General features: G+C 30.4%; 2 protein-coding genes across 4 annotated transcripts; both read left to right on the top strand.

Annotated features, from left to right (window-relative positions):
• The first annotated feature begins 863 nt into the window (after nt 1-863).
• Nucleotides 864-6964, top strand: LOC108557576 (cytochrome P450 4g15-like). 3 transcript variants are annotated; one of them, XM_017914155.1, is made up of 11 exons: nt 967-1024; nt 1568-1729; nt 1804-1954; nt 2009-2206; nt 2262-2447; nt 2604-2673; nt 4406-4688; nt 4747-4815; nt 6285-6453; nt 6513-6692; nt 6753-6964. In XM_017914155.1, the coding sequence occupies exons 3-11, from the start codon at nt 1804-1806 to the stop codon at nt 6926-6928; spliced, it is 1482 nt and encodes a 493-aa protein (XP_017769644.1). In that variant the 5' UTR covers nt 967-1024; nt 1568-1729; the 3' UTR covers nt 6929-6964. The 3 variants fall into 3 exon arrangements, with proteins under 3 accessions (XP_017769642.1, XP_017769644.1, XP_017769643.1); XM_017914153.1 differs by lacking the exon at nt 1568-1729 and having other exon boundaries at nt 864-1024; XM_017914154.1 differs by lacking the exon at nt 967-1024 and having other exon boundaries at nt 1499-1729.
• A 148-nt stretch (nt 6965-7112) lies between these two features.
• On the top strand, nt 7113-11057 carry LOC108557574 (cytochrome P450 4g15-like). The gene is made up of 7 exons (XM_017914152.1): nt 7113-7214; nt 7361-7569; nt 8343-8723; nt 8785-9114; nt 10059-10436; nt 10512-10697; nt 10760-11057. Exons 2-7 carry the CDS (start codon nt 7362-7364, stop codon nt 10918-10920), a joined length of 1644 nt encoding a protein of 547 aa, XP_017769641.1. The 5' UTR covers nt 7113-7214; nt 7361; the 3' UTR covers nt 10921-11057.
• Nucleotides 11058-11151: the final 94 nt, after the last annotated feature.

Raw genomic sequence — 11151 nt, 5'->3', positions numbered from 1 at the left:
AAATATGTTCCAAATTTAATTAAAATTCTTAGTTTCTACACTACTAATGATTTTTTTCTTCGTCCTTCAACGAAGAAACAATTTAGTAAAAAAAAGGTGAGATTTATTCGCTTTGAAGGGAAACCAGAGTGAAACAATTTATTATCCTGTAATACTTGTATTCTTTTAATATTTTTACTCAATTTATTTAATTGAATTAGTAAATAAATTAAAGATTTCAAGGAACTTATGCTAAAGGTGTCACATTTTAACATATTTTGAATGCACAATGTTTATGTTTGTTAACAAGAATGCCATTTCCATACCAAGCAATTGCACATATTCGCATATAAACAAATTACATTTCAGGATTATCTTCTTCATATTCAACACAAAGAAAACAACTTCTTTCTGTCACGTCCCTAATGTAAATGAAACAATTTCTTATGGAAGCAGCACAAAGATCACTTCAGTTATTATAATATAAGTAATTTGTATTTGGTGCAATGAAAAACTTATAATTTGTCTACTTTTGAGTTGCTTTTTAATCATTTGTAGTAACTACAATATATTAAGGAATATTTTGATTTAAACTTTTTAATCTAGAATTTCATCGTCTCGTTTTATTTATTATTTTATACTTTATTTTTTCTATTAAATCTTCTATGTTAATATTTAATATGCTTATGTTAATTAATATTGCCAAATCCTTTGGGCCACCAGAGTCGAAAATATGAGCCTGACATGAATAATTCAAAAATTGTATTTGCACGAAAGACTATCATCGATTTCCGGCCTGGAAACAACAAAATAATTGTATTGACGTTATTTTTCGTAAACTATATTTCGACTACTATCTATTCAGCATGCGTCCAATTTCAATAATTATCAATTTGTATGTAGCCTCGCATCATACAACAATTAATACACGTAGACAATTGCTTCTTGTGATCGTCGAAATCATTATTTGCGAATGTGTCGTTATCTCTGCAACAGCAAACTGCATGTGCTACAAATTAAAAGGAAATTATTAGGACATATACAGGTAATTTACCTTTTATTTCTATGATCAATTAACATATTTATAAAAAAAAAACAATCAGCGATGAAATAGTTTTACAACTTATCATTGATATTTGAAAAATTATTGTAACACTTCTTACTAATTCAGGATTATTTTTGCTAAAAAAAATAATTGAATCTTTGCTTGTTGTTAACTTTGATAACAAAGTCTTTCACTGAAAAAGCATCATCTGCTGCATTCAACAATTTTCTAACATCAACATTTTGGGATGATTTTCGGACGTTTGTCTTCAATTAGAATATTTTTGTTATATTCGGTATATCGAAGCTTATCATAGAAACGTTAACCGAGGTATGATTGCAGCTTCAATAATATAAATTCTAAAATTTATACAATTGTGATGCTGCATGTGTGCAATGATACTAATACTTATATAATGTTTCTTGTTAAGTGAATCAATATTTGTACAAATATATGACGACTTTACAATTATCGCTGTTGCATTTGCATTAGTCTTTAGAAATAAAAAAAAAACTGTATTTCAACCATTATATTTCGAAATAGCGTATGGTAGGCGCAATTAAGCGTACGTTATTATCAAGGAACAAAGATAAAATTATCTATTAAAAGCAGTTAATTGCAAGTGGTTTATCGGAAGCGTTAAAAATAGCGGCCTGGACAATTAGAGTTTACTTTTTCGTTTAAAGACAAAAAATAAGCCTCACGGTAAGTTCTAAACTTTTTGTAACTCAATCAAAATATGAATTAATTCGATTATGTAATGTTAAATTGCAATGCAGATGCTTTCGCTAATCCTGATCTGGGTACTGATCGTGATGATCTGTTACCAGTATCGTCGAAGGAACATCGTTTTACTAGGAAGCAAATTGCCCGGCCCCAAGGGCCATCCGATTATAGGACACGCACTCATGTTTTACGGAAAACCAGAGAGTATTAATTTTGTTTTTTTTTAATGATTTGAATAATTAACGTTGAATATTACAGAAGCGTTCAAAAAATTCAACCAGCTGAGTAAGCAGTTCAAGGAGATTATAGCGTTATGGATAGGGCCTCAACTGCACGTGGTGATACTCTGCGCCAAATACACTGAAATCATCTTGAAGAATTCTAGAAGCACCGTGAAATCCGAAGAGTATCAGTTCTTAAAGTCGTGGTTAGGTGACAGTATATTAATAAGCGAAGGTTAGTATTATGATTTATTAGATTTTATTGGATGTGGTAATTGTTGCTTATTTAGGCGCTAAGTTTAGAAGAAATAAGAAACTTTTGACACCCAGTTTCCATGTGCTCAATTTGAAGCAATACACGCACGTTTTTGGGGAGTACGCGCAAAAGTTGAATTGCGATTTGGAGGAGAAAGCGAACGGAGAGGAATTTGATATTCATCCATTCTTGAGTCTAACTACTATGTACGTTCTATTAGGTACGATAAATTTTTAATATATTTCTATTTTAATGAATATTTCGATTAAATTCATTACAAAATCAAAATTTACAAACATAATTATTATATGGATTTCTAAAATTAATACTTTTTTAAATCTTAATGCTTTTCTAATAAATTTATAATTTTTTGCAGAGACTTCTTTAGGTGTTAAAACTGAAACTTTGGGAGTCGATGCCTTGGATTATGCAGAAGCTGTAGAAAGGTTTGATGTTTAAATATAATAAAATTATTACTAACAAATTTGTATAAATATTATGAAATGTAATAACGTTATTATTACAGGTATAGTCCGAAATTCAAATCGAAATTGTGTAGTTTAACATAGCAAAAAAATATATAACGTTATAAATTTTTGTCATCGATCAATTAAATGCAGCAGTTTTGAAGATAAAACAAAAAGAAGTCATTGATTTTAATAAGTTAAAGATGATTTTATTCTATGAAGTCACTTGGATGAAGTTTATTTAAGCTTTACGTTGTTGCTTGGTTTAAAGAGAATTCTCTTTAAGTTATTTTAACTTTATCTTGGAATTTTTATTATTTGCTCTATAATATCATAAAATATAAGCATTTTTATAGTTCATTGATATTTTGAGTATACAAAATGATGTAAGATTTCATTCAATGATTTCTTAAGTAAATAAGACACAGGGCTTTTTGCACTCATTTTTTATAAACTCTAGCTAATTAATTTTTTTATTAGCATTTATATTCAATAAAAAGTACGTATATAATCACAGTCGTATCTCGTATAGTACGTCTTTATTATCCAGTTTTAAAATTTAAAAACAAATTAATTTTAAGAACAAGTAGTTTTACATAAAACAAACAAAATATGACAAACATTAAGAAATCTTAGAGATTTAGGAATTGGTAATTGCATTTAACATTATTTATTTAAATGAAATTCATACTATAAAAGTGGAATTTCCCAATCTATTAAAATCGTCTCTATTTATGCATGTTAAATAAATGTTTTCATTACGTAAGTGTTGTTGGATAATGGAATAATAAAAATTAAACTTAAATATTCCTTTTTTATAAAAGCAAATATTGTGTTCAACACAAAAAAAAAGGTTGATTAACAATACATATAGAAACGTAATATCACTTGTATTTTATCAAAGTTCATGAAATTGATAATACAATTCAATTAAGATGTATACTACAATTGTGCTGTTTCGATTAGTTCAGGTTTACAATACTAAGGTTGAAAATTTTTAAAAGAAACTAAATTTTAATTGAGCAAAGAGAAAATAAATTCTCAAAAAAATAGTACGTAAAATTATTAGTCTCTTTTGGTGCAGAACCGTTAAATCGCACTATGCGAGTTATTCGTATATTTGTAAAGCTATGCCTCATATAGATATAGTTCGAAAGATTAGTCCGCATTCACTATTGACCGGTTTATCTCATTTTGTCCAGTTATTTCTATTTTATTTATTTCATCGATTTGTCCGCCTTCAAACAGTCCGGTATAATGATAAATATGATAAAAGTAATAATACTGAATTTGTAAAATCGAAGATGAAAGAATTGTTATTTTACAATATATATTTTAATTACAATAATGATTTCAAATAAGTGGATATAACATGATATAATAATTGTACACAGTATGTATTTTATTAACTAGATTAAGTTTTATGATAAAATCAAAGAGTCTAAATCATTTTGTAATGATTATTAAGAATTAAACTTTATTAATTAACTTAATTATCTAATACTGAAGTTTTCAATATTCAATCAGTAAATATCCAGTATTAAAATCAAATGATCTCATCCTAATTTATTGCCTTTTTTTTTATAAATTAATTAACATTCACTTAGCATAAATTTATAATTCATTTATATTTATGTTTTAATGATTTGTTTTAATATTTATGATTTTTAATAATGCAATTTTGATGTTTTATGACTTGTGATTATTTCAGATTAGGCCGTTGTGCCCATCAGAGAGTCTACAAAGTGTGGTTGAGATTCAACGCGATTTTCCGCTTCTCGAAGCTACGACAGACGCAAGAGAAATATCTGAAAGTGGTGCATCCTTTAACTGAAAGAGTTATAGCGGAGCGGAAGAAATCCTATCTGAATGGTGATTCCGATGAAAGATCCTGGCCGCTATTTATCGACGGCTTCTTCAAGGCGCGAGACGAGCAAGGACAAGGATTGAGCGATCAGGAAATCAAAGATGAAGTCATGACAATGATGTTCGCAGTACGGAAAATGTAATAACATTATGTAAAAAGCGTGTAAATAGTTAAGGTGATTTTAGGGTCAGGACACGACTACCGTCTCCGTTGGATTCGCACTCAGTTTACTCGGTCTAAATCCGGATATACAGGTAAATTCTATGATTTCTTTCTCCTTTAAAAAAAAAACTGGTTTTCTAAATAATTTAATTTACAATGAAATAAATTGCTGCAAACTAGTCCCCAAATTTATTGTAGACAATACAAACAACTATGTTTTACATATGTATTATTTGGAGAATCTAACAACTGAAATAAATATTCCCTTACGAACGTTTTGCTTGCAAATTATTGGCTATAATTCTAATCCATGGAATTTTTATCAAATATTAACTAACTGAAGACTGCTCTTGTTGTTTATATTTAACATTTGAAGAAATTTATTAGATCAAAATAAAAAAATACAAATCTTGTTTAAATATAACATTTTTATTTTTTAAAGCAGGTAACATAATATCTACATACACTTTATTTATTTTTCAAAATATTAATTACATATTTTTTGTAGTAATTACATATTATTCAGCTGCAATTACTTTGATAATTCTTAAATAAATGTATGATGATTTTAGTGGATTTATGAACAAAATTTTCTTAAAATTTTAATCTTCTTAGCTTTTGGTGATGTCTTAAAACCAAACAATTGTTAAAAAATGTTATTGGCTTTGACACATTAAGACTAAGTTAATTTCATAGATACATTAATTTGGTCTATTTAGTCACTTATTTGCTTGTTATGCTTAAATTGATTTATCTCCTTATTAAATGTATATATTCTGATTTAGATGTAATTTGCTTGATCTTCATTATATCTATAAACTATGACATAAAATACTATTATAGGGAAAACTTAATTTAATTGGAACTTAGTTTGCATTTCTTCGAGATTTAGTAAGCAGTGATTTATAACGAATTGAATTATTTATGAAAAGTTATTTACTTGTAATTCTCTACTTACCATGTAACTTAATTAGTATTTGATACTTTAGTAAAGACAAATAAAGGCTTTAACTATATTTGAATCTAAGATAACATGAATTTGACAGATGTTAGTATAAATATTTATTTCAAATTTATGTTCAATATCATCGAGCAATTTATATTTTAAGTCACGTTTACTATATGATCTTTATCAAATAGTTTATATTATAAAACAAGCAGGAAAATGTACATTTTATGATACTTCGTAAGTAAATTAGGAAGATATAATATTTTAAGGCATAAAATAAAATAATTAAAAATTTATGTTTTAAACTTTATTTTTATTTTCATTATGGGATATGTTTTATGTTATGAGTAAATGTAAGTTAGTCAACCTTATAATAAGATATTTTTGTTGAGTATAAGTTAATTATTCAATCCAGAAAAAGTGTATGTATTTATATTCTGGTCGAAGCTAGTTTATAGCAAAGAATGGAAGAGAAAAAAGCTAACTGGAATAAAGAAGGGGTGTTTACTGTATGAAATTATGGCATAAAGAAAGATACACATTGATGCGTTGGTTTTAAATGTGCTGTTTTTTGTTTGTTTATTTCTCGTTGACGTCCAACTCCAACCAAAGGATAAGCTCGTGATGGAGATCGATAAAGTATTTGGGGATTCCGAGCGGGCCCTTGACTACGAGGATTGCAAGAATCTGCCGTACATGGAGCAAGTGATTCAAGAAACGTGGAGACTTTACCCGCCGATTCCCCTGATGGGAAAGATGCCCACCGAGGATATTCAATTAGGTACACTTCTGTATTTTTAACAAGACGAGAAGAGAATTCCTGATGGATCTTAATTTCAGATGAGTACACGTTGCCGAAGGGCTGTACGATTGCGGTGATGATCATGAAGGTGCACAGGGATCCCAGTCAGTACCCGAGGCCGAACGTCTTCGATCCCGACAATTTCCTGCCGGAGAGGATCAAGCAGAGGAGCCCATACAGCTTCATACCTTTTTCGGCTGGGCACAGAACATGCATCGGTGAATAATAAAAAAAAAACCTCACCTAAAAGATATAATCTACCCTTTGGAACTTTGTAGGACAACGATATGCTATGTTACTGATAAAAGTATTGCTTGCAAACATCCTGAGAAGATACACGGTGACTTCTACAGTACCAATGAAGGAATTCCAATTAGCAGCGCAGACAACTTTGAAAAGAAAAGATGGCTTCAGGATCAGACTTCGCAAACGACATATTGAAACGATTCATTAATTCGAAATGCATAAATGTTAATGCTTTCCTTTTGATCAATAAACGTTTTGTTTTATTTATGTTTTTTAATTGTTGTTCGATGATGCAACTGCATTCGAATTAGGAAGTCCTGTAATTGGGGGAGCCGCACGTCAGAGCGGTATAAAACGAAAATTCCGTCACGTTTCGAACGCAGTATACCTCTTGACTGACGACCACAAATGTCTCTCGTCTTAATTGAATATTAATTATTCACTTTACATTATTTATTTACAAGTGGATAAGGTGTAAAGTGCACGGAATACAGGTTTGTACTACAATATAAATTGTTCCTCCTTTTGCAAACGCGAAACGCTCCGTTGAATCGTAACATGTAACTTTTAGTTGTTACGTTTGCTGATAAGCAAATAATGCTGATCGTTTCAACCAGATTTTGATCTTCGTACTTTTCAGTATGGAGGCGTTAGCAGAGTTCACTAAATTGGCAAAAACTGCTCCTTCGAGATTTATTCTCGGATCGCTTCTTGTGCCGTTTCTTCTTCTGCTTTACGTTTACTGGAAGGTTTCAAGAGGCCGCATGATCAAGTTAGCTGAACAGTTTCCAGGACCCAAAGGATTACCCATATTAGGGAATGCTTTACAATTCTTAGGATCTTCTCCAGGCAAGTTCTATTTTTATTCTTTTTAATTGAAAATCTATAGAAATCAATAGATCATAAAACGCACCCCATTTAAATTTAATAGAAATTTAAATCAAAATTCAGTAATAGTTATTAGCAATATATTTGTTTTTTTACGATGTTTCCTACTTCCTAATTGCTTCTTAAACTTTCTGATGAGTATGCATGGTGTTAAAATTTATTGCTTTAAAAAAATCCACTTTAAACTAGAATTATCAGTTGCACCACTTTCTTAAATACTTTATTTGATGTACAACAAGCCAAAAAAATAATTACTTAAGAGAAAACGTTACAAAAAAAAACTCACTTGTTAAATTAAAAAAAATGGATATAACGACTACAAGTTTAATTAGGAAACGACGTTGGACCGCGTTTTAATTGCTACCGTTATGGATATAAAAATTTCTAAGCAAAGAAACATAACATTTCTCTTATAATTCACATTTTATTTTTGTAATAATTACATTGTATACAAATAAAAAGTGCTTGTATACTATTAAGAAATGTAAATTTAAATCAATTACAATAAATTCTAAATAATAAATATTACGTATAAAATTAGCAAACAAACGATTTCTTAGGTCACAAATTTTGTTTTGATTTGTCCACTAATGTTGATTGTTTTTCTTTTTGTTCGGTTGTTTCGCAAACGTCTGCATAACGAAACACTCAATAATGGTTACTAGATTTTTTTTTATATTAAAACAAATGGAGAAAGTGACCTCTAAGTGTTTATTATTTCTGTTCCATTGTAGATATTTTCAATAGAATTTACAAGTTATCTTACGAATTCCCGTCATTGGCCAAGGTATGGATCGGACCACGGCTACTGATCTTCCTCGCCGATCCGAGGGATGTAGAGTTGATCTTAAGTAGTCACGTTTACATCGATAAATCTACGGAATATCGGTTCTTCAAGCCGTGGTTAGGTAATGGTTTATTGATCAGCACAGGTGAAAAGTGGAGGAGTCATCGTAAATTGATAGCACCTACCTTCCATTTGAACGTGCTGAAATCTTTCATCGATATCTTCAACGCAAACAGCAAAGCAGTTGTTGAAAAGTTGATGGATTGTAAAGGAAAGACCATCGATTGTCACGATTACATGTCAGAAGCAACAGTGGAAATGTTACTAGGTAAATTAACATAAAAAATCGGTAAATATAATTATTATTTGTGTATTATTTTATTGTATAGAAACTGCAATGGGTGTGAACAAATCCACGCAAAATCAAAGCGGCTATGAATACGCGATGGCTGTGATGAAGATGTGCGATATTTTGCATTTTAGGCATACGAAGTTGTGGTTGAGGTCCGATGTTCTTTTCAATTTGAGTACGTACGGTAGATTGCAGAATAAACTGTTGGGCGTCATTCATGGTCTGACCAGGAGGGTGATCAAAAAGAAGAAGGAAATTTATGCAAACGGTAAAAGCACGAATAATGTGGTGAAGTGTAATGGTATCGAAAATGGGAAAACTACATCGGTGGAAGGAATGTCCTTTGGTCAAGCTGCCGGATTGAAAGGTAAAGTTTAATTTAATTATCTAAATATTGGACAATAGAAAGTAACTTTTATTATTACTTAACTTGTATTAAGGGTTGTGCAAATGTTTGTGAAACAAGCAATGGTAGTCATGGAGACTATTTGGTTGGTTTCTTAGCAATTAAAGTGAAATGAACAGTTGTTAGTAACTGTTAATAATTTGTTAGGAATTTTCTCTTCTAACTGAACACCGTTTTCAAAGCTTATTAATTAAAATGTATGATGTAAATCTATGTAAATTACTTAGAACTCATCAAGTAAAAGTGCGCATATTCCATATGTTAAAACATATGGATATATCGGAGATATTGAAAAGTCGCAATTTGTACTTACCTTAATCTGAAAACTTGTTTATTATTGTGATTTTATAAGCAATTAATGCAAATATACGTTTTGTATATTCATATGTATGAAATTATTGACATAAATGTCAAAGATATCAATTATTATCGGTTGTCATAGAGTCGGATGGCAGCAAATTGTTTTTACGTATACATATTAATTGATATATGTATCATTTCACGCATAGTGCGGATGCAGCATTATAATCGTTTATATTATATTTTATACATTCATACAATACATTCAATGACTTATTATTTGTGTATTAAATGTACTGAGACCAACTAGAATAATTCAAAAGTCAAAAGTAGAAAAGCAAAACAAATTTATATAATTTAATTGCTTTATTAATGCATTGTGGTATTATTCTTATTAAGTATATCTTCCATGTAAGGAAACTGTTAATGTTTCATCTATGAATTGAATTCCAAATAGTTTCAACACAAATATAGATTAGATAGTTCCAAGAACAAAATAATAGTTTTGTATTTTCAAAATAATGAGCCCGATGCATTCAGATCAAATATTTTATGAAAAAATTTTCTGTTTTTTAAATATATTTTTTATTTATTTTATTAACTAGACGATTTGGACGTTGATGATAATGATGTTGGAATGAAGCAGCGCTCAGCGTTCTTAGATCTGCTGTTAGAGGCTAACCGCAACGGCGTGGTGATCAGCGACGAAGAGATCAAAGAACAGGTGGATACTATAATGTTTGAAGGACACGATACCACCGCTGCAGGAAGCAGCTTCTTCCTATCCATGATGGGAATACACAAGGACATACAAGAAAAAGTCCACAAAGAACTGGACGATATTTTCGGGGACAGCGATCGACCCGTTACGTTTGCAGACACTTTGGAAATGAAATACTTGGAGAGATGTCTGATGGAGACATTAAGGATGTACCCACCAGTACCAATCATCGCAAGGGAAATCAAGGAAGAGTTGAAATTGGGTTTGTACATCAAATAAAAAGAACTCAATCTTATAGTTTTTTTTTTTAATTATTATTGTTAATTGTATGTTGTAGTGTCTGGTGATTATACAATACCTGCCGGAGCAACGGTGATTGTTGCCACTTTTAAAATGCAACGGAATCCGGAAATCTACAAAAACCCCGATATTTTCGACCCGGATCATTTCTTACCTGAGCAAAGTGCTGATAGGCATTACTACGCCTTCGTTCCTTTCAGCGCCGGGCCAAGAAGTTGCGTTGGTGAGTGCTATCGATTGTTTAAACTTCGATGATTAATAGTTATTAATACGATGGTTTAATAGGTCGTAAATACGCTATGCTGAAACTGAAGATTCTACTGGCTACAATAATGAGGAACTTCCGAGTGCACTCCGAACTGGGTGAAAAGGATTTCCAGCTGCAAGCCGATATCATTCTCAAAAGGGCAGAGGGTTTCCAAGTGCAATTGCATCCGCGAAAATAATACTCACAGTATCTTTTTATATGTATTTCTTTCATGTATATTATTATTATTAATATTATTTGAATGTTTTCTTTTTTTTTTCGAATTTCGTTTTATTTACAAAAAGGAGAAGTATATTAAAAAGCGTGTCTGATCAATTTTGTTTACTCTTTATGTCTTGTTTACTTGAAAGCGAATTTCATCCCAAAAATTCAAAGCCCATTCTAAACAAGCGCACCAAACTTTGTTTAT

The sequence above is a fragment of the Nicrophorus vespilloides genome, unplaced genomic scaffold (assembly GCF_001412225.1).
Source record: "Nicrophorus vespilloides isolate i.1.1-1 unplaced genomic scaffold, Nicve_v1.0, whole genome shotgun sequence".
In the NCBI taxonomy this organism is placed as follows: Eukaryota; Metazoa; Arthropoda; class Insecta; order Coleoptera; family Silphidae; genus Nicrophorus; species Nicrophorus vespilloides.
This window is presented reverse-complemented; position numbering and strand designations above follow the sequence as displayed.

Coding starts and splice junctions, on each gene's coding strand:
- LOC108557574 (XM_017914152.1), top strand. CDS start 7,362: ATGGAGGCGTTAGCAGAGTTCACTAAATTGGCAAAAACTGCTCCTTCG. Junction 8,724..8,784: donor AACAGTGGAAATGTTACTAG/GTAAATTAACAT, acceptor TTTATTGTATAG/AAACTGCAATGGGTGTGAAC. Junction 9,115..10,058: donor TCAAGCTGCCGGATTGAAAG/GTAAAGTTTAAT, acceptor TTTATTAACTAG/ACGATTTGGACGTTGATGAT.
- LOC108557576 (XM_017914153.1), top strand. CDS start 953: ATGTGTCGTTATCTCTGCAACAGCAAACTGCATGTGCTACAAATTAAA. Junction 1,025..1,803: donor AATTATTAGGACATATACAG/GTAATTTACCTT, acceptor ATTGCAATGCAG/ATGCTTTCGCTAATCCTGAT. Junction 4,816..6,284: donor GTCTAAATCCGGATATACAG/GTAAATTCTATG, acceptor CTCCAACCAAAG/GATAAGCTCGTGATGGAGAT.